General features: G+C 44.0%; 1 protein-coding gene across 1 annotated transcript in view; it reads left to right on the top strand.

The window, feature by feature from the left end:
• axl (AXL receptor tyrosine kinase) overlaps nucleotides 1–26334 on the top strand; it is a 235568-nt gene that overhangs the window by 155774 nt on the left and 53460 nt on the right. The window contains exon 12 of the mRNA XM_072490274.1: nucleotides 8528–8619. Within this exon, the coding sequence (XP_072346375.1) occupies nucleotides 8528–8619 (92 nt within the window). The remainder of the gene's footprint in view (nucleotides 1–8527; nucleotides 8620–26334) is intronic.

Raw genomic sequence — 26334 nt, 5'->3', positions numbered from 1 at the left:
ACATCTCACCCTCCATAAACCTCACCCTCTATAAACCTCACCCCCCATACATCTCACCCTCCATAAACCTCACCCTCTATAAACCTCACCCTCTATAACCCTCACCCCCATACATCTCACCCTCTATAAACCTCACCCTCTATAAACCTCACCCTCTATAACCCTCACCCCCCATACATCTCACCCTCCATAAACCTCACCCTCTATAAACCTCGCCCTCTATAAACCTCGCCCTCTATACATCTCACCCTCCATAAACCTCACCCTCTATAAACCTCGCCCTCTATAACCCTCACCCCCCATACATCTCACCCTCCATAAACCTCACCCTCTATAACCCTCACCCCCCATACATCTCACCCTCCATAAACCTCGCCCTCTATAAACCTCGCCCTCTATACATCTCACCCTCCATAAACCTCACCCTCTATAACCCTCACCCCCCATACATCTCACCCTCCATAAACCTCACCCTCTATAAACCTCGCCCTCTATAAACCTCGCCCTCTATACATCTCACCCTCCATAAACCTCACCCTCTATAACCCTCACCCCCCATACATCTCACCCTCCATAAACCTCACCCTCCATAAACCTCACCCTCCATAACCCTCACCCTCTATAACCCTCACCCCCCATACATCTCACCCTCCATAAACCTCACCCTCTATAAACCTCACCCTCTATAACCCTCACCCCCCATACATCTCACCCTCCATAAACCTCACCCTCTATAAACCTCGCCCTCTATACATCTCACCCTCCATAAACCTCACCCTCTATAAACCTCGCCCTCTATAACCCTCACCCCCCATACATCTCACCCTCCATAAACCTCACCCTCTATAAACCTCGCCCTCTATAAACCTCGCCCTCTATACATCTCACCCTCCATAAACCTCACCCTCTATAACCCTCACCCCCCATACATCTCACCCTCCATAAACCTCACCCTCCATAAACCTCGCCCTCTATAAACCTCGCCCTCTATACATCTCACCCTCCATAAACCTCACCCTCTATAACCCTCACCCCCCATACATCTCACCCTCCATAAACCTCGCCCTCTATAAACCTCGCCCTCTATACATCTCACCCTCCATAAACCTCACCCTCTATAACCCTCACCCTCTATAACCCTCACCCCCCATACATCTCACCCTCCATAAACCTCACCCTCTATAAACCTCACCCTCTATAACCCTCACCCCCCATACATCTCACCCTCCATAAACCTCACCCTCTATAAACCTCGCCCTCTATACATCTCACCCTCCATAAACCTCACCCTCTATAAACCTCGCCCTCTATAACCCTCACCCCCCATACATCTCACCCTCCATAAACCTCACCCTCTATAAACCTCGCCCTCTATAAACCTCGCCCTCTATACATCTCACCCTCCATAAACCTCACCCTCTATAACCCTCACCCCCCATACATCTCACCCTCCATAAACCTCACCCTCTATAAACCTCGCCCTCTATAAACCTCGCCCTCTATACATCTCACCCTCCATAAACCTCACCCTCTATAACCCTCACCCTCTATAACCCTCACCCTCCATACATCTCACCCTCTATAAACCTCACCCTCTATAAACCTCGCCCTCTATAAACCTCGCCCTCTATACATCTCACCCTCCATAAACCTCACCCTCTATAACCCTCACCCCCCATACATCTCACCCTCCATAAACCTCGCCCTCTATAAACCTCGCCCTCTATACATCTCACCCTCCATAAACCTCACCCTCTATAACCCTCACCCTCTATAACCCTCACCCCCCATACATCTCACCCTCCATAAACCTCACCCTCTATAAACCTCACCCTCTATAACCCTCACCCCCCATACATCTCACCCTCCATAAACCTCACCCTCTATAAACCTCACCCCCCATACATCTCACCCTCCATAAACCTCACCCTCTATAAACCTCACCCTCTATAACCCTCACCCCCATACATCTCACCCTCTATAAACCTCACCCTCTATAAACCTCACCCTCTATAACCCTCACCCCCCATACATCTCACCCTCCATAAACCTCACCCTCTATAAACCTCGCCCTCTATAAACCTCGCCCTCTATACATCTCACCCTCCATAAACCTCACCCTCTATAAACCTCGCCCTCTATAACCCTCACCCCCCATACATCTCACCCTCCATAAACCTCACCCTCTATAACCCTCACCCCCCATACATCTCACCCTCCATAAACCTCGCCCTCTATAAACCTCGCCCTCTATACATCTCACCCTCCATAAACCTCACCCTCTATAACCCTCACCCCCCATACATCTCACCCTCCATAAACCTCACCCTCTATAAACCTCGCCCTCTATAAACCTCGCCCTCTATACATCTCACCCTCCATAAACCTCACCCTCTATAACCCTCACCCCCCATACATCTCACCCTCCATAAACCTCACCCTCCATAAACCTCACCCTCCATAACCCTCACCCTCTATAACCCTCACCCCCCATACATCTCACCCTCCATAAACCTCGCCCTCTATAAACCTCGCCCTCTATACATCTCACCCTCCATAAACCTCACCCTCCATAAACCTCACCCTCCATAAACCTCACCCTCCATAAACCTCACCCTCCATAAACCTCACCCTCTATAAACCTCACCCTCTATAAACCTCACCCTCTATAAACATCACCCTCCAAACCCTCACCCCCCATACATCTCACACTCCATCAACCTCACCCTCTATAAACCTCACCCTCCATAACCCTCACCCTCCATACACCTCACCCTCCATAACCCTCACCATCCATAACCCTCACCCTCCATAACCCTCACCCTCCATAACCCTCACCCTCCATAACCCTCCCCCTCCATAACCCTCAACCCCAAACACCTCACCCTCCATTAACCTCGCCCTCTATAAACCTCACCATTAACCTCACCCTCCATTAACCTCGGCCCTTCCAGAGTGCTACTGTCAATGTCCTAACCTCCATCTTAATTGCCTTCATCCATCAGCTGCTCTTTGCTCACCCACCTACCTTGTCTGAATTCTGAGATTCGCATTCCAATTTGTAAATCCCACCAATAGCTCTCCCCTCCCTATCTCTGTGATTTCAGTCCAACAATCCTGCGAGATCTCAGCCTTTGTCTAATTTGACGTCGAAAACATTCTCCATTTTGACCGTTCCACCGCTTACCTTTCGTCCAGCTGTCTCTGACCACCCTTTTCTCCGTCCCTCGAATCAAACTTCCCCGTCACGTTTTGGCAATCATTCCTGCAAAGTGTTTTCGGAAAGTTTCGGGTCAGAAGGCGACAGCCCAAAAAGGCCCTTCGGCCCATTGCTTCATCACTGGTTGCTCTTCTCATTGAGGGTAAATAAAAATGGCACACATTAGATTTATTGCCAAGCCCTGATAATATGCTGCCATTAAACCTTCAGTTGGTTCTCCAATGACTTGTCTCAGTGAGGGGAGGGGTTAATATGCTGGACAGTAAACTCACCATAGTCCCTTTGATGGGGGAAGCTGACTGGTGGTGATTTAACCTCGAGAAGGTTGGGCCTTAATGAATAACCTCAGCCGGTACGGGGAATCGAACTCAAGCTGCTAGCCTCGCTCTGCATCACGAACCAGCTGTCCAGATAACTGAGCTACAAATAGCCATTTGTGGAGTGTTTCTCTATGAACATGAAGTAAATCCAGCAGCGCCCCCTCATGGAAATGTAGCAGATGGACAGGACTCACCAACATCGCAACACACCACAGCCAGGAGCAGAAACAATTTCCTGAGACACGCAGGGTACAGCCACAACACACAGGCACACTCACTGCTGCCCCTAGTGTCTGCCAGGGACCCGGCTTAACACTGCTGTATCACAGTGACAGGGACCCGGGTTAGCACTGCTGTCTCACTGTGCCAGGGACCCGGGTTAACACTGCTGCCTCACAGTGCCAGGGTCCCGGGTTAACAATGCTGTCTCACAGTGCCAGGGACCCGGGTTAACACTGCTGCCTCACAGTGCCAGGGACCCGGGTTAACATTGCTGTCTCACAGCGCCAGGAACCCGGGTTAGCACTGCTGCCTCACAGTGCCAGGGTCCCGGGTTAACACTGCTGTCTCACAGTGCCAAGGACCCGGGTTAACACTGCTGTCTCATAGTGCCAGGGACCCGGGTTAACACTGCTGTCTCACAGTGCCAGGGACCCGGGTTAACACTGCTGTCTCACAGTGCCAGGGACCCGGGTTAACACTGCTGTCTCACAGTGCCAGGAACCCGGGTTAACACTGCTGTCTCACAGTGCCAGGGACCCGGGTTAACACTGCTGTCTCACAGTGCCAGAGACCCGGGTTAACACTGCTGTCTCACAGTGCCAGGGACACGGGTTAACACTGCTGTCTCACAGAGCCAGGGACCCGGGTTAACACTGCTGTCTCACAGTGCCAGAGACCCGGGTTAACACTGCTGTCTCACAGTGCCAGGGACCCGGGTTAACACTGCTGTCTCACAGAGCCAGAGACCCGGGTTAACACTGCTGTCTCACAGTGCCAGGGACCCGGGTTAACACTGCTGTCTCACAGTGCCAGGGACCCGGGTTAACAATGCTGTCTCACAGTGCCAGGGACCCGGGTTAGCACTGCTGTCTCACAGTGCCAGGGACCCGGGTTAACACTGCTGCATCACAGTGCCAGGGACCCGGGTTAACACTGTTGTCTCACAGCGCCAGGGACCCGGGTTAACACTGCTGTCTCACAGCACCAGGGACCCGGGTGAACACTGCTGTCTCACTGTGCCAGGGACACAGGTTAACACTGCTGCCTCACAGTGCCAGGATCCCGGGTTAACAATGCTGTCTCACAGTGCCAGGGACCCGGGTTAACACTGCTGTCTCACAGTGCCAGGGTCCCGGGTTAACAATGCTGTCTCACAGTGCCAGGGACCCGGGTTAACACTGCTGTCTCACAGTGCCAGGGACCCGGATTTGCACTGCTGCCTCACTGTGCCAGGGAACCGGGTTAACACTGCTGTCTCACAGTGCCACGGACCCGGGTTAACACTGCTGTCTCACAGCGCGAGGGACCCGGGTTAACACTGCTGTCTCACAGCGCCAGGGACCCGGGTTAACACTGCTGTCTCACAGTGCCAGGGACCCGGGTTAACACTGCTGTCTCATAGTGCCAGGGAACAGGGTTAACACTGCTGTCTCACAGTGCCAGGGACCCGGATTAGCACTGCTGCCTCACCGTGCCAGGGTCCCGGGTTAACAATGCTGTCTCACAGTGCCAGGGGCCCGGATTAGCACTGCTGCCTCACTGTGCCAGGGAACCGGGTTAACACTGCTGTCTCACAGTGCCAGGGACTGGGTTAACACTGCTGTCTCACAGCGCGAGGGAACCGGGTTAACACTGCTGTCTCACAGCGCCAGGGACCCGGGTTAACACTGCTGTCTCACAGTGCCAGGGACCCGGGTTAACACTGCTGTCTCACAGTGCCAGGGACCCGGGTTAACACTGCTGTCTCACAGTGCCAGGGACCCGGGTTAGCACTGCTGTCTCACTGTGCCAGGGACCCGGGTTAACACTGCTGCCTCACAGTGCCAGGGTCCCGGGTTAACAATGCTGTCTCACAGTGCCAGGGACCCGGGTTAACACTGCTGCCTCACAGTGCCAGGGACCCGGGTTAACACTGCTGTCTCACAGTGCCAGGGACCCGGGTTAACACTGCTGTCTCACAGTGCCAGAGACCCGGGTTAACACTGCTGTCTCACAGTGCCAGGGACATGGGTTAACACTGCTGTCTCACAGAGCCAGGGACCCGGGTTAACACTGCTGTCTCACAGTGCCAGAGACCCGGGTTAACACTGCTGTCTCACAGTGCCAGGGACCCGGGTTAACACTGCTGTCTCACAGAGCCAGAGACCCGGGTTAACACTGCTGTCTCACAGTGCCAGGGACCCGGGTTAACACTGCTGTCTCACAGTGTAAGGGTCCCGGGTTAACAATGCTGTCTCACAGTGCCAGGGACCCGGATTAGCACTGCTGTCTCACAGTGCCAGGGACCCGGGTTAACACTGCTGCATCACAGTGCCAGGGACCCGGGTTAACACTGCTGTCTCACAGTGCCAGGGTCCCGGGTTAACAATGCTGTCTCACAGTGCCAGGGACCCGGGTTAACACTGCTGTCTCACATTGCCAGGGACCCGGATTTGCACTGCTGCCTCACTGTGCCAGGGAACCGGGTTAACACTGCTGTCTCACAGTGCCACGGACCCGGGTTAACACTGCTGTCTCACAGCGCGAGGGACCCGGGTTAACACTGCTGTCTCACAGCGCCTGGGACCCGGGTTAACACTGCTGTCTCACAGTGCCAGGGACCCGGGTTAACACTGCTGTCTCACAGTGCCAGGGACCAGGGTTAACACTGCTGTCTCACAGTGCCAGGGACCCGGGTTAGCACTGCTGCCTCACAGTGCCAGGGTACCGGGTTAACAATGCTGTCTCACAGTGCCAAGGGCCCGGATTAGCACTGCTGCCTCACTGTGCCAGGGAACCGGGTTAACACTGCTGTCTCACAGTGCCAGGGACCGGGTTAACACTGCTGTCTCACAGCGCGAGGGAACCGCGTTAACACTGCTGTCTCACAGCGCCAGGGACCCGGGTTAACACTGCTGTCTCACAGTGCCAGGGACCCGGGTTAACACTGCTGTCTCACAGTGCCAGGGACCCGGGTTAACACTGCTGTCTCACAGTGCCAGGGACCCGGGTTAACACTGCTGCATCACAGTGCCAGGGACCCGGGTTAACACTGCTGTCTCACAGCGCCAGGGACCCGGGTTAACACTGCTGTCTCACAGCACCAGGGACCCGGGTGAACACTGCTGTCTCACTGTGCCAGGGACACAGGTTAACACTGCTGCCTCACAGTGCCAGTGTCCCGGGTTAACAATGCTGTCTCACAGTGCCAGGGACCCGGGTTAACACTGCTGTCTCACAGTGCCAGGGTCCCGGGTTAACAATGCTGTCTCACAGTGCCAGGGACCCGGGTTAACACTGCTGTCTCACAGTGCCAGGGACCCGGATTTGCACTGCTGCCTCACTGTGCCAGGGAACCGGGTTAACACTGCTGTCTCACAGTGCCACGGACCCGGGTTAACACTGCTGTCTCACAGCGCGAGGGACCCGGGTTAACACTGCTGTCTCACAGCGCCAGGGACCCGGGTTAACACTGCTGTCTCACAGTGCCAGGGACCCGGGTTAACACTGCTGTCTCACAGTGCCAGGGACCAGGGTTAACACTGCTGTCTCACAGTGCCAGGGACCCGGATTAGCACTGCTGCCTCACACTGCCAGGGTCCCGGGTTAACAATGCTGCCTCACAGTGCCAGGGGCCCGGATTAGCACTGCTGCCTCACTGTGCCAGGGTCCCGGGTTAACACTGCTGTCTCACAGTGCCAGGGGCCCGGATTAGCACTGCTGCCTCACTGTGCCAGGGAACCGGGTTAACACTGCTGTCTCACAGTGCCAGGGACCGGGTTAACACTGCTGTCTCACAGCGCGAGGGAACCGGGTTAACACTGCTGTCTCACAGCGCCAGGGACCCGGGTTAACACTGCTGTCTCACAGTGCCAGGGACCCGAGTTAACACTGCTGTCTCACAGTGCCAGGGACCCGGGTTAACACTGCTGTCTCACAGTGCCAGGGACCCGGGTTAGCACTGCTGTCTCACAGTGCAAGGGACCCGGGTTAACACTGTTGCCTCACAGCGCCATGGACCCGGGTTAACACTGCTGCCTCACAGAGCCAGGGCCTCGGGTTAGCACTGCTGTCTCACAGTGCCAGGGACCCGGGTTAACACTGCCGTCTCATAGCGCCAGGGACTCGGGTTAACACTGCTGCCTCACAGCGCCAGGGACCCGGCAGAACTGTGCTGTCTCACAGCACCAGGGACCCGGCTGATCAGTGCTGTCTCACAGTGCCAGGGACCCGGGCTAACACTGCTGTCTTACAGCGCCAGGGTCCCAGGTTCGATTCCTCGCTGGGTCACTGTCTGTGCAGAGTTTGCACTTTCTCCCCGTGTCTGCGTTGGTCTCCTCCGGGTGCTCCGGCTTCCTACCACAGGCTAAATATGTGCAGGTTAGGTGGATTGGCCGTGATAAATTACCGCTTAGTGTTCCATGATGTGCAGGTTAGATGGGGACGTGGGGACAAGCCGGGGAGGGTGGGGTGGGAGGGAGTGGACCTGGGTAGGGGACTTTTTCAGTGGGTCAGTGCAGTCTTATTGGGCTAAATGGCCTCCGTCTGCGCTGCAGGGGTTCTGCCTAATAAACAAAAATGTACAACGAAAATAAAAGAGAATACAATTTTTAAAATCCCTCTTTGATTCTTTCCCAGGTGTTTGAATGGTGTACTGTCTGGGAGATCAAGCTTTGAGTACTGGAAACGCTCGCTCAAACAAGGGAAATTGGCAACCGGGGAACGTTTTGGTTTGATGAGGTGCTGGGTACAATACTTACTCTCACTGTTTGATTGTGCTCCACAGTGAAGCCTTCGAGCCCATGATCGAGAGAGGGGAGCTGGTGGTGCGTTACCGAGTGAAGAAATCGTACAGCAGGAGGACCAACGAGGCCACATGTGAGTAATCCACATTAACATAACAGCAACGCTTAACCTCATTGGCCGGCTTCGAATCAAAGAAAAGTAATGAAAAATCTTTAGCCTGCACAGAACGTGTAAAAAAGTTATATGTCTGAGGTTGCAGACTATTTGCAAGACGTTGAGGCCTTCACGTCAGGCTCTTTGATACGTCATTGTTGTCTCCGAAAGCCTCCTGGGTTGTTAAATTAGGCCCCACACACCTCATAAACTTAAGCCCCTTTAACTCATAATCATGGAGAGGGGAAGTTTATGGAATAACATTTGACAAATCAGTTGGGAAAAGGCTGCAATCCATTTTTCTGGCTGTTTTTTTTCTGCTCGATGATCTGAGCAGGCAATCAGCTCCCGATGATGGAGTTAAAATTTCTGTGGAATGAAGGCGGTTCCGCAAAACACAAGATTGACGTGAGTTCAGTTAAAACCTTTGCCACAAGAATGTGTTCAGTGGAAAAAAGTGCAAGTCTGTTTGCTGATTGGCGTTGGGAGAGTTGAAGGAGTTTGTTGACTCTTCTGGAACCCCAAGCGGTGCTCACACCGGGAGAGTTTGATGACCCTGAACCTTTCACTGTGCTGGGCGGCAAAACCAACAACCCACATTGATCCTTTCAATTTGAATTGGAAGTGAGTCCACCTGGATTCTGTGCTCGAGTCTCTGGAATAGGGATCAAACGCAGAACCTTTTCACTCCAAGAGACACAAAAGAACCGACATCAGGCCCCATTCCCAACTAGATTGAAGTCAACCAATTTGACAAGGGTCATCTCATTGGACCAGTGATCCTTGATGTTGATGGGTTAAACAAATCTGGTTAATATCCGGCAGCCCCTGTTACCAGCAACCATCTTTAAATGGGCTGTAAAACTGATATTGTCACAGTAAGAGGCAACTAGCTAAGGGTTAGGATCGTGCTCGCATCGCCAAAACTCAGCATTGTGTCAATAAAGGCCGCACATCATTGTCATCAGGAAGTGGCTAATTCTCAGCAGGAGTTAGTAAATTAGAAGAAGCTCTGAGTAAATACAGCAGTAAACAACACTGCAGTAAACAACACTGCAGTAAACAACACAGCAATAAACAATACGGCAGTAAACAACACGGCAGTAAACAACACGGCAGTAAACAACACGGCAATAAACAACACGGCAATAAACAACACCGCAATAAACAACACTGCAGTAAACAACACTGCAGTAAACAACACTGCAATAAACAACACAGCAATAAACAACACGGCAGTAAATAACACGGCAGTAAACAACACGGCAGTAAACAACATGGCAATAAACAACACGGCAATAAACAACACGGCAATAAACAACACTGCAATAAACAACACTGCAGTAAACAACACTGCAGTAAACAACACGGCAATAAACAACACTGCAATAAACAACACTGCAGTAAACAACACTGCAGTAAACAACACTGCAATAAACAACACGGCAATAAACAACACTGCAATAAACAACACTGCAGTAAACAACACGGCAGTAAACAACACTGCAATAACCAACACTGCAGTAAACAACACCGCAGTAAACAACACCGCAATAAACAACACGGCAGTAAACAACACTGCAATAAACAACACTGCAGTAAACAACACTGCAGTAAACAACACCACAGTAAACAACACGGCAATAAACAACACGGCAATAAACAACACTGCAGTAAACAACACTGCAATAAACAACACCACAGTAAACAACACTGCAATAAACAACACGGCAATAAACAACACTGCAATAAGCAACATGGCAATAAACAACACTGAAGTAAACAACACTGCAATAAACAACACTGCAATAAACAACACTGCAGTAAAAAACACCACAGTAAACAACACTGCAGTAAACAACACGGCAGTAAACAACACGGCAATAAACAACACTGCAGTAAACAACACGGCAATAAACAACACTGCAGTAAACAACACCACAGTAAAAAACACTGCAGTAAACAACACTGCAATAAACAACACTGCAATAAACAACACTGCAGTAAACAACACTGCAATAAACAACACTGCAATAAACAACACTGCAGTAAACAACACTGCTGTAAACAACACTGCAATAAACAACACTGCAGTAAACAACACGGCAATAAACAACACTGCAGTAAACAACACTGCAATAAATAACACCATAGTAAACAACACTGCAGTAAACAACACCGCAGTAAACAACACTGCAATAAATAACACCATAGTAAACAACGCTGCAGTAAACAACACTGCAATAAACAACACCACAGTAAACAACACTGCAGTAAACAACACTGCAGTAAACAACACGGCAATAAACAACACGGCAGTAAACAACACGGCAGTAAACAACACGGCAATAAACAACACTGCAATAAACAACACGGCAATAAACAACACTGCAATAAACAACACGGCAATAAACAACACCACAGTAAACAACACTGCAATAAACAACACTGCAATAAACAACACGGCAATAAACAACACGGCAATAAACAACACTGCAATAAACAACACGGCAATAAACAACACCACAGTAAACAACACTGCAATAAACAACACTGCAGTAAACAACACGGCAATAAACAACACGGCAATAAACAACACGGCAATAAACAACACGGCAGTAAACAACACGGCAGTAAACAACACGGCAATAAACAACACGGCAATCAACAACACTGCAATAAACAACACGGCAGTAAACAACACTGCAGTAAACAACACGGCAATAAACAACACGGCAATAAACAACACTGCAGTAAACAACACCACAGTAAACAACACTGCAATAAACAACATGGCAATAAACAACACTGCAATAAACAACACTGCAATAAACAACACGGCAGTAAACAACACTGCAGTAAACAACACGGCAATAAACAACACTGCAGTAAACAACACTGCAATAAACAACACTGCAATAAACAACACTGCAATAAACAACACTGCAATAAACAACACCACAGTAAACAACACGGCAAGAAACAACACTGCAATAAACAACAATGCAGTAAACAACACTGCAATAAACAACACTGCAATAAACAACACTGCAGTAAACAACACTGCAATAAACAACACGGCAATAAACAACACTGCAGTAAACAACACTGCAATAAACAACACCACAGTAAACAACACTGCAATAAACAACACTGCAGTAAACAACACTGCAATAAACAACACGGCAATAAACAACACTGCAGTAAACAACACTGCAATAAACAACACTGCAATAAACAACACGGCAATAAACAACACTGCAATAAACAACACTGCAATAAACAACATGGCAACAAACAACACTGCAATAAACAACACTGCAATAAATAACACCATAATAAACAACACTGCAGTAAACAACACCGCAGTAAACAACACTGCAATGAATAACACCATAGTAAACAACACTGCAGTAAACAACACTGCAATAAACAACACCACAGTAAACAACACTGCAGTAAACAACACTGCAGTAAACAACACGGCAATAAACAACACGGCAATAAACAACACGGCAATAAACAACACTGCAATAAACAACACGGCAATAAACAACACGGCAATAAACAACACTGCAATAAACAACACGGCAATAAACAACACTGCAATAAACAACACGGCAATAAACAACACGGCAATAAACAACACTGCAGTAAACAACACCACAGTAAACAACACTGCAATAAACAACATGGCAATAAACAACACTGCAATAAACAACACTGCAATAAACAACACGGCAGTAAACAACACTGCAGTAAACAACACGGCAATAAACAACACGGCAATAAACAACACTGCAATGAACAACACTGCAGTAAACAACACTGCAATAAACAACACTGCAGTAAACAACACTGCAATAAACAACACTGCAATAAACAACACTGCAATAAACAACACCACAGTAAACAACACGGCAATAAACAACACGGCAATAAACAACACTGCAGTAAACAACACTGCAATAAACAACACGGCAATAAACAACACTGCAGTAAACAACACTGCAATAAATAACACCATAGTAAACAACACTGCAGTAAACAACACCGCAGTAAACAACACTGCAATAAATAACACCATAGTAAACAACACTGCAGTAAACAACACTGCAATAAACAACACCACAGTAAACAACACTGCAGTAAACAACACTGCAGTAAACAACACGGCAATAAACAACACGGCAGTAAACAACACGGCAGTAAACAACACGGCAATAAACAACACTGCAATAAACAACACGGCAATAAACAACACTGCAGTAAACAACACTGCAATAAACAACACTGCAATAAACAACACTGCAATAAACAACACGGCAATAAACAACACTGCAATAAACAACACCACAGTAAACAACACTGAAATAAACAACACTGCAATAAACAACACGTCAATAAACAACACTGCAATAAACAACACGGCAATAAACAACACGGCAATAAACAACACTGCAGTAAACAACACCACAGTAAACAACACTGCAATAAACAACACGGCAATCAACAACACTGCAATAAACAACACGGCAGTAAACAACACGGCAGTAAACAACACGGCAATAAACAACACTGCAATAATCAACACTGCAATAAACAACACGGCAGTAAACAACACTGCAGTAAACAACACGGCAATAAACAACAAGGCAATAAACAACACTGCAGTAAACAACACCACAGTAAACAACACTGCAATAAACAACATGGCAATAAACAACACTGCAATAAACAACACTGCAATAAACAACACGGCAGTAAACAACACTGCAGTAAACAACACGGCAATAAACAACACGGCAATAAACAACACTGCAATAAACAACACTGCAGTAAACAACACTGCAATAAACAACACTGCAATAAACAACACTGCAATAAACAACACTGCAATAAACAACACCACAGTAAACAACACGGCAATAAACAACACGGCAATAAACAACACTGCAATAAACAACACTGCAGTAAACAACACTGCAATAAACAACACTGCAATAAACAACACTGCAGTAAACAACACTGCAATAAACAACACGGCAATAAACAACACTGCAGTAAACAACACTGCAATAAACAACACCACAGTAAACAACACGGCAATAAACAACACTGCAGTAAACAACACTGCAATAAACAACACCACAGTAAACAACACTGCAATAAACAACACTGCAGTAAACAACACTGCAATAAACAACACGGCAATAAACAACACTGCAGTAAACAACACTGCAATAAACAACACGGCAATAAACAACACTGCAATAAACAACACTGCAATAAACAACATGGCAATAAACAACACTGCAATAAACAACACTGCAATAAATAACACCATAATAAACAACACTGCAGTAAACAACACCGCAGTAAACAACACTGCAATGAATAACACCATAGTAAACAACACTGCAGTAAACAACACTGCAATAAACAACACCACAGTAAACAACACTGCAGTAAACAACACTGCAGTAAACAACACGGCAATAAACAACACGGCAATAAACAACACGGCAATAAACAACACTGCAATAAACAACACGGCAATAAACAACACGGCAATAAACAACACTGCAATAAACAACACGGCAATAAACAACACGGCAATAAACAACACGGCAATAAACAACACTGCAGTAAACAACACCACAGTAAACAACACTGCAAAAAACAACATGGCAATAAACAACACTGCAATAAACAACACTGCAATAAACAACACGGCAGTAAACAACACTGCAGTAAACAACACGGCAATAAACAACACGGCAATAAACAACACTGCAATGAACAACACTGCAGTAAACAACACTGCAATAAACAACACTGCAGTAAACAACACTGCAATAAACAACACTGCAATAAACAAGACTGCAATAAACAACACCACAGTAAACAACACGGCAATAAACAACACGGCAATAAACAACAATGCAGTAAACAACACTGCAATAAACAACACGGCAATAAACAACACTGCAGTAAACAACACTGCAATAAATAACACCATAGTAAACAACACAGCAGTAAACAACACCGCAGTAAACAACACTGCAATAAATAACACCATAGTAAACAACACTGCAGTAAACAACACTGCAATAAACAACACCACAGTAAACAACACTGCAGTAAACAACACTGCAGTAAACAACACTGCAGTAAACAACACGGCAATAAACAACACGGCAGTAAACAACACGGCAGTAAACAACACGGCAATAAACAACACTGCAATAAACAACACGGCAATAAACAACACTGCAGTAAACAACACTGCAATAAACAACACTGCAATAAACAACACTGCAATAAACAACACTGCAATAAACAACACGGCAATAAACAACACCACAGTAAACAACACTGAAATAAACAACACTGCAATAAACAACACGTCAATAAACAACACTGCAATAAACAACACGGCAATAAACAACACGGCAATAAACAACACTGCAGTAAACAACACCACAGTAAACAACACTGCAATAAACAACACGGCAATCAACAACACTGCAATAAACAACACGGCAGTAAACAACACGTCAATAAACAACACTGCAATAAACAACACGGCAATAAACAACACGGCAATAAACAACACTGCAGTAAACAACACCACAGTAAATAACACTGCAATATACAACACGGCAATCAACAACACTGCAATAAACAACACGGCAGTAAACAACACGGCAGTAAACAACACGGCAATAAACAACACTGCAATAATCAACACTGCAATAAACAACACGGCAGTAAACAACACTGCAGTAAACAACACGGCAATAAACAACAAGGCAATAAACAACACTGCAGTAAACAACACCACAGTAAACAACACTGCAATAAACAACATGGCAATAAACAACACTGCAATAAACAACACTGCAATAAACAACACGGCAGTAAACAACACTGCAGTAAACAACAAGGCAATAAACAACACGGCAATAAACAACACTGCAATGAACAACACTGCAGTAAACAACACTGCAATAAACAACACTGCAGTAAACAACACTGCAATAAACAACACTGCAATAAACAACACTGCAATAAACAACACTGCAATAAACAACACCACAGTAAACAACACGGCAATAAACAACACGGCAATAAACAACACTGCAATAAACAACACTGCAGTAAACAACACTGCAATAAACAACACTGCAATAAACAACACTGCAGTAAACAACACTGCAATAAACAACACGGCAATAAACAACACTGCAGTAAACAACACTGCAATAAACAACACCACAGTAAACAACACTGCAATAAACAACACTGCAGTAAACAACACTGCAATAAACAACACCACAGTAAACAACACTGCAATAAACAACACGGCAATAAACAACAGTGCAATAAACAACACTGCAATAAACAACATGGCAATAAACAACACTGCAATAAACAACACTGCAATAAATAACACCATAGTAAACAACACTGCAGTAAACAACGCCGCAGCAAACAACACTGCAATAAATAACACCATAGTAAACAACACTGCAGTAAACAACACTGCAATAAACAACACCACAGTAAACAACACTGCAGTAAACAACACTGCAGTAAACAACACGGCAATAAACAACACGGCAATAAACAACACGGCAATAAACAACACTGCAATAAACAACACGGCAATAAACAACACGGCAATAAACAACACTGCAATAAACAACATTGCAATAAACAACACGGCAATAAACAACACGGCAATAAACAACACTGCAGTAAACAACACCACAGTAAACAACACTGCAATAAACAACATGGCAATAAACAACACTGCAATAAACAACACTGCAATAAACAACACGGCAGTAAACAACACTGCAGTAAACAACACGGCAATAAACAACACGGCAATAAACAACACTGCAATGAACAACACTGCAGTAAACAACACTGCAATAAACAACACTGCAGTAAACAACACTGCAATAAACAACACTGCAATAAACAACACTGCTATAAACAACACTGCAATAAACAACACCACAGTAAACAACACGGCAATAAACAACACGGCAATAAACAACACTGCAGTAAACAACACTGCAATAAACAACACGGCAATAAACAACACTGCAGTAAACAACACTGCAATAAACAACACCACAGTAAACAACACTGCAATAAACAACACGGCAATAAACAACACTGCAATAAACAACATGGCAATAAACAACACTGCAGTAAACAACACTGCAATAAACAACACTGCAATAAACAACACTGCAGTAAACAACACTGCAATAAACAACACTGCAATAAACAACATGGCAATAAACAACACTGCAGTAAACAACACTGCAATAAACAACACTGCAATAAACAACACGGCAATAAACAACACTGCAGTAAACAACACTGCAATAAACAACACCACAGTAAACAACACTGCAATAAATAACATGGCAATAAACAACACTGCAGTAAACAACACTGCAATAAACAACACTGCAATAAACAACACTGCAGTAAACAACACGGCAATAAACAACACGGCAATAAACAACACTGCAATAAACAACACTGCAGTAAACAACACTGCAATAAACAACACCACAGTAAACAACACTGCAGTAAACAACACGGCAGTAAACAACACGGCAATAAACAACACGGCAGTAAACAACACTGCAGTAAACAACACGGCAATAAACAACACTGCAGTAAACAACACGGCAGTAAACAACACTGCAGTAAACAACACGGCAATAAACAACACCACAGTAAACAACACTGCAGTAAACAACACTGCTGTAAACAACACTGCAATAAACAACACTGCAGTAAACAACACTGCAGTAAACAACACTGCAATAAACAACACGGCAATAAACAACACTGCAGTAAACAACACTGCAATAAACAACACCACAGTAAACAACACTGCAATAAACAACACGGCAATAAACAACAGTGCAATAAACAACACTGCAATAAACAACATGGCAATAAACAACACTGCAATAAACAACACTGCAATAAATAACACCATAGTAAACAACACTGCAGTAAACAACGCCGCAGCAAACAACACTGCAATAAATAACACCATAGTAAACAACACTGCAGTAAACAACACTGCAATAAACAACACCACAGTAAACAACACTGCAGTAAACAACACTGCAGTAAACAACACGGCAATAAACAACACGGCAATAAACAACACGGCAATAAACAACACTGCAATAAACAACACGGCAATAAACAACACGGCAATAAACAACACTGCAATAAACAACACTGCAATAAACAACACGGCAATAAACAACACGGCAATAAACAACACTGCAGTAAACAACACCACAGTAAACAACACTGCAATAAACAACATGGCAATAAACAACACTGCAATAAACAACACTGCAATAAACAACACGGCAGTAAACAACACTGCAGTAAACAACACGGCAATAAACAACACGGCAATAAACAACACTGCAATGAACAACACTGCAGTAAACAACACTGCAATAAACAACACTGCAGTAAACAACACTGCAATAAACAACACTGCAATAAACAACACTGCTATAAACAACACTGCAATAAACAACACCACAGTAAACAACACGGCAATAAACAACACGGCAATAAACAACACTGCAGTAAACAACACTGCAATAAACAACACGGCAATAAACAACACTGCAGTAAACAACACTGCAATAAACAACACCACAGTAAACAACACTGCAATAAACAACACGGCAATAAACAACACTGCAATAAACAACATGGCAATAAACAACACTGCAGTAAACAACACTGCAATAAACAACACTGCAATAAACAACACTGCAGTAAACAACACTGCAATAAACAACACTGCAATAAACAACATGGCAATAAACAACACTGCAGTAAACAACACTGCAATAAACAACACTGCAATAAACAACACGGCAATAAACAACACTGCAGTAAACAACACTGCAATAAACAACACCACAGTAAACAACACTGCAATAAATAACATGGCAATAAACAACACTGCAGTAAACAACACTGCAATAAACAACACTGCAATAAACAACACTGCAGTAAACAACACGGCAATAAACAACACGGCAATAAACAACACTGCAATAAACAACACTGCAGTAAACAACACTGCAATAAACAACACCACAGTAAACAACACTGCAGTAAACAACACGGCCGTAAACAACACGGCAATAAACAACACGGCAGTAAACAACACTGCAGTAAACAACACGGCAATAAACAACACTGCAGTAAACAACACGGCAGTAAACAACACTGCAGTAAACAACACGGCAATAAACAACACCATAGTAAACAACACTGCAGTAAACAACACTGCTGTAAACAACACTGCAATAAACAACACTGCAGTAAACAACACGGCAGTAAACAACATGGCAATAAACAACACTGCAGTAAACAACACCGCAATAAACAACACTGCAATAAATAACACCATAGTAAACAACACTGCAGTAAACAACACCGCAGTAAACAACACTGCAATAAACACCACAGTAAACAACACGGCAATAAACAACATGGCAATAAACAACACTGCAGTAAACAACACCGCAATAAACAACACTGCAATAAATAACACCATAGTAAACAACACTGCTGTAAACAACACGGCAATAAACAACACTGCAATAAACAACACTGCAGTAAACAACACTGCAGTAAACAACACTGCAGTAAACAACACGTCAATAAACAACACTGCAATAAACAACACCACAGCAAACAACACTGCAATAAACAACACTGCAATAAACAACACGGCAATAAACAACACTGCAATAAACAACACGGCAATAAACAACACGGCAGTAAACAACACGGCAATAAACAACACTGCAATAAACAGCACTGCAATAAACAACACCACAGTAAACACCACTGCAGTAAACAACACTGCAGTAAACAACACGGCAATAAACAACACGGCAATAAACAACACTGCAGTAAACAACACTGCAATAAACAACACGGCAATAAACAACACTGCGATAAACAACACGGCAATAAACAACACGGCAGTAAACAACACGGCACTAAACAACACTGCAATAAACAACACTGCAATAAACAACACGGCAGTAAACAACACGGCAATAAACAACACTGCAATAAACAACACCACAGTAAACAACACTGCAATAAACAACACGGCAATAAACAACACTGCAATAAACAACATGGCAATAAACAACACTGCATTAAACAACACTGCAATAAACAACACTGCAATAAACAACACTGCAGTAAACAACACTGCAATAAACAACACTGCAATAAACAACATGGCAATAAACAACACTGCAGTAAACAACACTGCAATAAACAACACTGCAATAAACAACACTGCAGTAAACAACACTGCAATAAACAACACCACAGTAAACAACACTGCAATAAACAACATGGCAATAAACAACACTGCAGTAAACAACACTGCAATAAACAACACTGCAATAAACAACACTGCAGTAAACAACACGGCAATAAACAACACGGCAATAAACAACACTGCAATAAACAACACCACAGTAAACAACACTGCAATAAACAACACCACAGTAAACAACACTGCAGTAAACAACACGGCAGTAAACAACACGGCAATAAACAACACGGCAGTAAACAACACTGCAGTAAACAACACGGCAATAAACAACACTGCAGTAAACAACACGGCAGTAAACAACACTGCAGTAAACAACACGGCAATAAACAACACCACAGTAAACAACACTGCTGTAAACAACACTGCTGTAAACAACACTGCAATAAACAACACTGCAGTAAACAACACGGCAATAAACAACATGGCAATAAACAACACTGCAGTAAACAACACCGCATTAAACAACACTACAATAAATAACACCATAGTAAACAACACTGCAGTAAACAACACCGCAGTAAACAACACTGCAATAAACACCACAGTAAACAACACGGCAATAAACAACATGGCAATAAACAACACTGCAGTAAACAACACCGCAATAAACAACACTGCAATAAATAACACCATAGTAAACAACACTGCTGTAAACAACACGGCAATAAACAACACTGCAATAAACAACACTGCAGTAAACAACACTGCAGTAAACAACACTGCAGTAAACAACACGGCAATAAACAACACTGCAATAAACAACACCACAGCAAACAACACTGCAATAAACAACACTGCAATAAACAACACGGCAATAAACAACACTGCAATAAACAACACGGCAATAAACAACACGGCAGTAAACAACACGGCAATAAACAACACTGCAATAAACAGCACTGCAATAAACAACACCACAGTAAACACCACTGCAGTAAACAACACTGCAGTAAACAACACGGCAATAAACAACACGGCAATAAACAACACTGCAGTAAACAACACTGCAATAAACAACAAGGCAATAAACAACACTGCAATAAACAACATGGCAATAAACAACACGGCAGTAAACAACACGGCAATAAACAACACTGCAATAAACAACACTGCAATAAACAACACGGCAATAAACAACACTGCAATAAACAACACTGCAATAAACAACACTGCAGTAAACAACACCGCAATAAACAACACACAGTAAATAACACGGCAATAAACAACACTGCAATAAACAACACTGCAGTAAACAACACCACAGTAAACAACACTGCAGTAAACAACACTGCAATAAACAACACTGCAATAAACAACACCACAGTAAACAACACACAGTAAATAACACTGCAATAAACAACACTGCATTGAACAACAATGCAGTAAACAACACTGCCGTAAATAACACTGCAGTAAACAATACTGCATTAAACAACACTGCAGTAAACAACACCACAGTAAACAACACTGCAATAAACAACACTGCAGTAAACAACACCACAGTAAACAACACTGCAATAAACAACACTGCAGTAAACAACACCACAGTAAATAACACTGCAATAAACAACACTGCAGTAAACAACATGGCAATAAACAACACTGCAATAAACAACACTGCAGTAAACAACACTGCAATAAACAACACCACAGTAAACAACACTGCAGTAAACAACACGGCAGTAAACAACACGGCAATAAACAACACGGCAGTAAACAACACTGCAGTAAACAACACGGCAATAAACAACACTGCAGTAAACAACACGGCAGTAAACAACACTGCAGTAAACAACACGGCAATAAACAACACCACAGTAAACAACACTGCTGTAAACAACACTGCTGTAAACAACACTGCAATAAACAACACTGCAGTAAACAACACGGCAATAAACAACATGGCAATAAACAACACTGCAGTAAACAACACCGCATTAAACAACACTACAATAAATAACACCATAGTAAACAACACTGCAGTAAACAACACCGCAGTAAACAACACTGCAATAAACACCACAGTAAACAACACGGCAATAAACAACATGGCAATAAACAACACTGCAGTAAACAACACCGCAATAAACAACACTGCAATAAATAACACCATAGTAAACAACACTGCTGTAAACAACACGGCAATAAACAACACTGCAATAAACAACACTGCAGTAAACAACACTGCAGTGAACAACACTGCAGTAAACAACACGGCAATAAACAACACTGCAATAAACAACACCACAGCAAACAACACTGCAATAAACAACACTGCAATAAACAACACGGCAATAAACAACACTGCAATAAACAACACGGCAATAAACAACACGGCAGTAAACAACACGGCAATAAACAACACTGCAATAAACAGCACTGCAATAAACAACACCACAGTAAACACCACTGCAGTAAACAACACTGCAGTAAACAACACGGCAATAAACAACACGGCAATAAACAACACTGCAGTAAACAACACTGCAATAAACAACAAGGCAATAAACAACACTGCAATAAACAACATGGCAATAAACAACACGGCAGTAAACAACACGGCAATAAACAACACTGCAATAAACAACACTGCAATAAACAACACGGCAATAAACAACACTGCAATAAACAACACTGCAATAAACAACACTGCAGTAAACAACACCGCAATAAACAACACACAGTAAATAACACGGCAATAAACAACACTGCAATAAACAACACTGCAGTAAACAACACCACAGTAAACAACACTGCAGTAAACAACACTGCAATAAACAACACTGCAATAAACAACACCACAGTAAACAACACACAGTAAATAACACTGCAATAAACAACACTGCATTGAACAACAATGCAGTAAACAACACTGCCGTAAATAACACTGCAGTAAACAATACTGCATTAAACAACACTGCAGTAAACAACACCACAGTAAACAACACTGCAATAAACAACACTGCAGTAAACAACACCACAGTAAACAACACTGCAATAAACAACACTGCAGTAAACAACACCACAGTAAATAACACTGCAATAAACAACACTGCAGTAAACAACATGGCAATAAACAACACGGCAATAAACAACACTGCAGTAAACAACACTGCAGTAAACAACACCACAGTAAATAACACTGCAGTAAACAATACTGCATTAAACAACACTGCAGTAAACAACACCACAGTAAACAACACTGCAATAAACAACACTGCAGTAAACAACACGGCAATAAACAACACGGCATTAAACAACACTGCAATAAACAACACTGCAATAAACAACACTGCAATAAACAACACTGCATTAAACAACACTGCAGTAAATAACACTGTAGTGAACAATGCTGCATTAAACAACACTGCATTAAACAGCACTGCAGTAAACAACACCACAGTAAACAACACTGCAATAAATAACACCACAGTAAACAGCACTGCAGTAAACAACACCACAGTAAATAACACTGCAATAAATAACACCATAGTAAACAACACCACAGTAAACAACACTGCAATAAACAACACGGCAATAAACAGCACTGCAGTAAACAACACGGCAATAAACAACACTGCAGTAAACAATACTGCATTAAACAACACTGCAGTAAACAACACCACAGTAAACAACACCACAGTAAACAACACTGCAATAAACAACACGGCAATAAACAACACTGCAGTAAACAACACGGCAATAAACAACACTGCAATAAACAACACTGCAATAAACAACACTGCAATAAACAACACTGCAATAAACAACACTGCAGTAAACAACACGGCAATAAACAACACTGCAATAAACAACACTGCAATAAACAACACTGCAATAAACAACACTGCAGTAAACAACACGGCAATAAACAACACTGCAGTAAACAACACGGCAATAAACAACACGGCAATAAACAACACTGCAGTAAACAACACTGCAATAAATAACACCGTAAACAACACACAGTAAATAACACTGCAATAAACAACACTGCATTAAACAACAATGCAGTAAACAACACTGCAGTAAATAACACTGTAGTAAACAATGCTGCATTAAACAACACTGCATTAAACAGCACTGCAGTAAACAACAACACAGTAAGTAACACTGCAGTAAACAACACTTCAGTGAACCACATTGCAGTAAACAACACCGCAATAAATAGAACATACAGTGCAGAAGGAGGCCGTTCGGCCCATCGAGTCTGCACCGACCCACTTAAACCCACACTTGCACCCTATCCCAATAACCCCTCCTAACCTTTTTGGGAACTCTGGGCAATTTGGCATGGCCAATCCACCGATCCTGCACGTCTTTGGACTGTGGGAGGAAACCGGAGCACCCGGAGGAAACCCGCGCAGACACGGGGTGAATGTAAAGACTCCCCACAGGCAGTCACTTGAGGTCGGAATTAAACCTGGGACCCTGGAGCTATAAGGCAGCTGTGCTAACCACTACTCCACGATGCTATTAACAATCTCATGGCAGTGTCCTGGCAAAACCTTCAACTCAAATTCTCAGAATAGACTGCCTCCTGAATTGTCTCCCTTCATTGTGAGCAGTGCTTCACATCATGTTCCATGGTTCAAAATCATTTCCAGACCAGGTTTACAAGGGCATCACCGATTATGTCCGCCTCTCACAGTTCAAGTGATCACTGTGGGTTGAGTTTAAATATAGAGCTCCCAGTGCTCCGTGTGGACCCCACGTTGGGGATCGGGAACAAGGATATGTTCCTGGATTCCTGGTCTGAAAGCATAGCACAACACAGGTTAGGTCTGTACCCTTCCTGAGTATCCAGCCTGGATATAGTCCCATGGTGGCAGTTTGAGTTTGTAATGCCCCTGGCCATGTGTTTCTATTGTCATGCGAGAGTACCGTTAAGACATGGATGTTTAAGCAATGTACCTTTAAGAAAACAGTGATTCCAGAGAGTGGGTGGGGCTGAGCTCAGGTCAGCCATTTTGCAGTTTAGTTTTGCAGTTTGAAAAGAGCTGGGTGTGTGTCTGTGTTTTGCAGTGAGCTGGATCTCTGCCATGAAAGACTATCTCTGGATCATTTGGGTGATTTAAAGTAAAGCCTTTAACCTGATGTGATTTTGTTGAAAGGTGTTAAGTCTCTTGGAAGTTTGAAGGAACATTTTAAGGAATTATTTACTGTTGCAATATTTTCTGAGTTATCTTTGGAGTAAGGGGTGTTAAGAGATCCAATGTTTATTTAAGATGTTAAGTTGAGTTCATGGAATAAACAGTCTTTTGTATTTAAAAACCCACGTGTCCATAATTGTAATCCCACTCCTAGGGAACAAGCCGCATGCTAGGAAAAGCAACAAATCCATTAAAGGGAGAGGTTGGTTGAACTCCATGATAAAATTTGGGGTTCTGGAAATGCCTCGCCCATAACAATTGGGGGCTTGAGGGGGATAAAAGTCTATAGATATGTCAGGAATAAACGAATGATTGGGTAAGAGTAGGGCCAGTCAAGGACAGTAGTGGGAAGTTGTGCTTGGAGTCCGAGGAGTTAGGAGAGGTGCTAAATGAATACTTTTCATCAGTATTCACACAGGAAAAAGACAATGTTGTCGAGGAGAATACTGAAATTCAGGCTACTCGACTAGAAGGGCTTGAGGTTCATAAGGAGGAGGTGTTAGCAATTCTGGAACGTGTGAAAATAGATAAGTCCCCTTGGCCGGATGGGATTTATCCTAGGATTCTCTGGGAAGCTAGGGAGGAGATTGCTGAGCCTTTGGCTTTGATCTTCAAGTCATCTTTGTCGACAGGAATAGTGCCAGAAGACTGGAGGATAGCAAATGTTGTTGCTTTGTTCAAAAAGGGGAGTAGAGACAACCCCGGTAACTATAGACCAGTGAGCCTTACTTCTGTTGTGGACAAAATCTTGGAAAGGTTTATAAGAGAGAGGATGTATAATCATCTGGAAAGGAATAATTTGATTAGAGATAGTCAACACGGTTTTGTGAAGGGTAGGTCATGCCTCACAAACCTTATTGAGTTCTTTGAGAAGGTGACCAAACAGGTGGATGAGGGTAAAGCAGTTGATGTGGTGTATATGGATTTCAGTAAAGCGTTCGATAAGGTTCCCCATGGTAGGCTACTGCAGAAAATACGGAGGCATGGGATTCAGGGTGATTTAGCAGTTTGGATCAGAAATTGGCTAGCTGGAAGAAGACAAAGGGTGGTGGTTGATGGGAAATGTTCAGACTGGAGTCCAGTTATTAGTGGTGTACC

The sequence above is a fragment of the Scyliorhinus torazame genome, chromosome 25 (assembly GCF_047496885.1).
Source record: "Scyliorhinus torazame isolate Kashiwa2021f chromosome 25, sScyTor2.1, whole genome shotgun sequence".
NCBI lineage: Eukaryota > Metazoa > Chordata > Chondrichthyes > Carcharhiniformes > Scyliorhinidae > Scyliorhinus > Scyliorhinus torazame.
The sequence above is the reverse complement of the archived record's forward strand: the minus strand, read 5'-3'. Positions and strand labels throughout refer to the sequence as shown.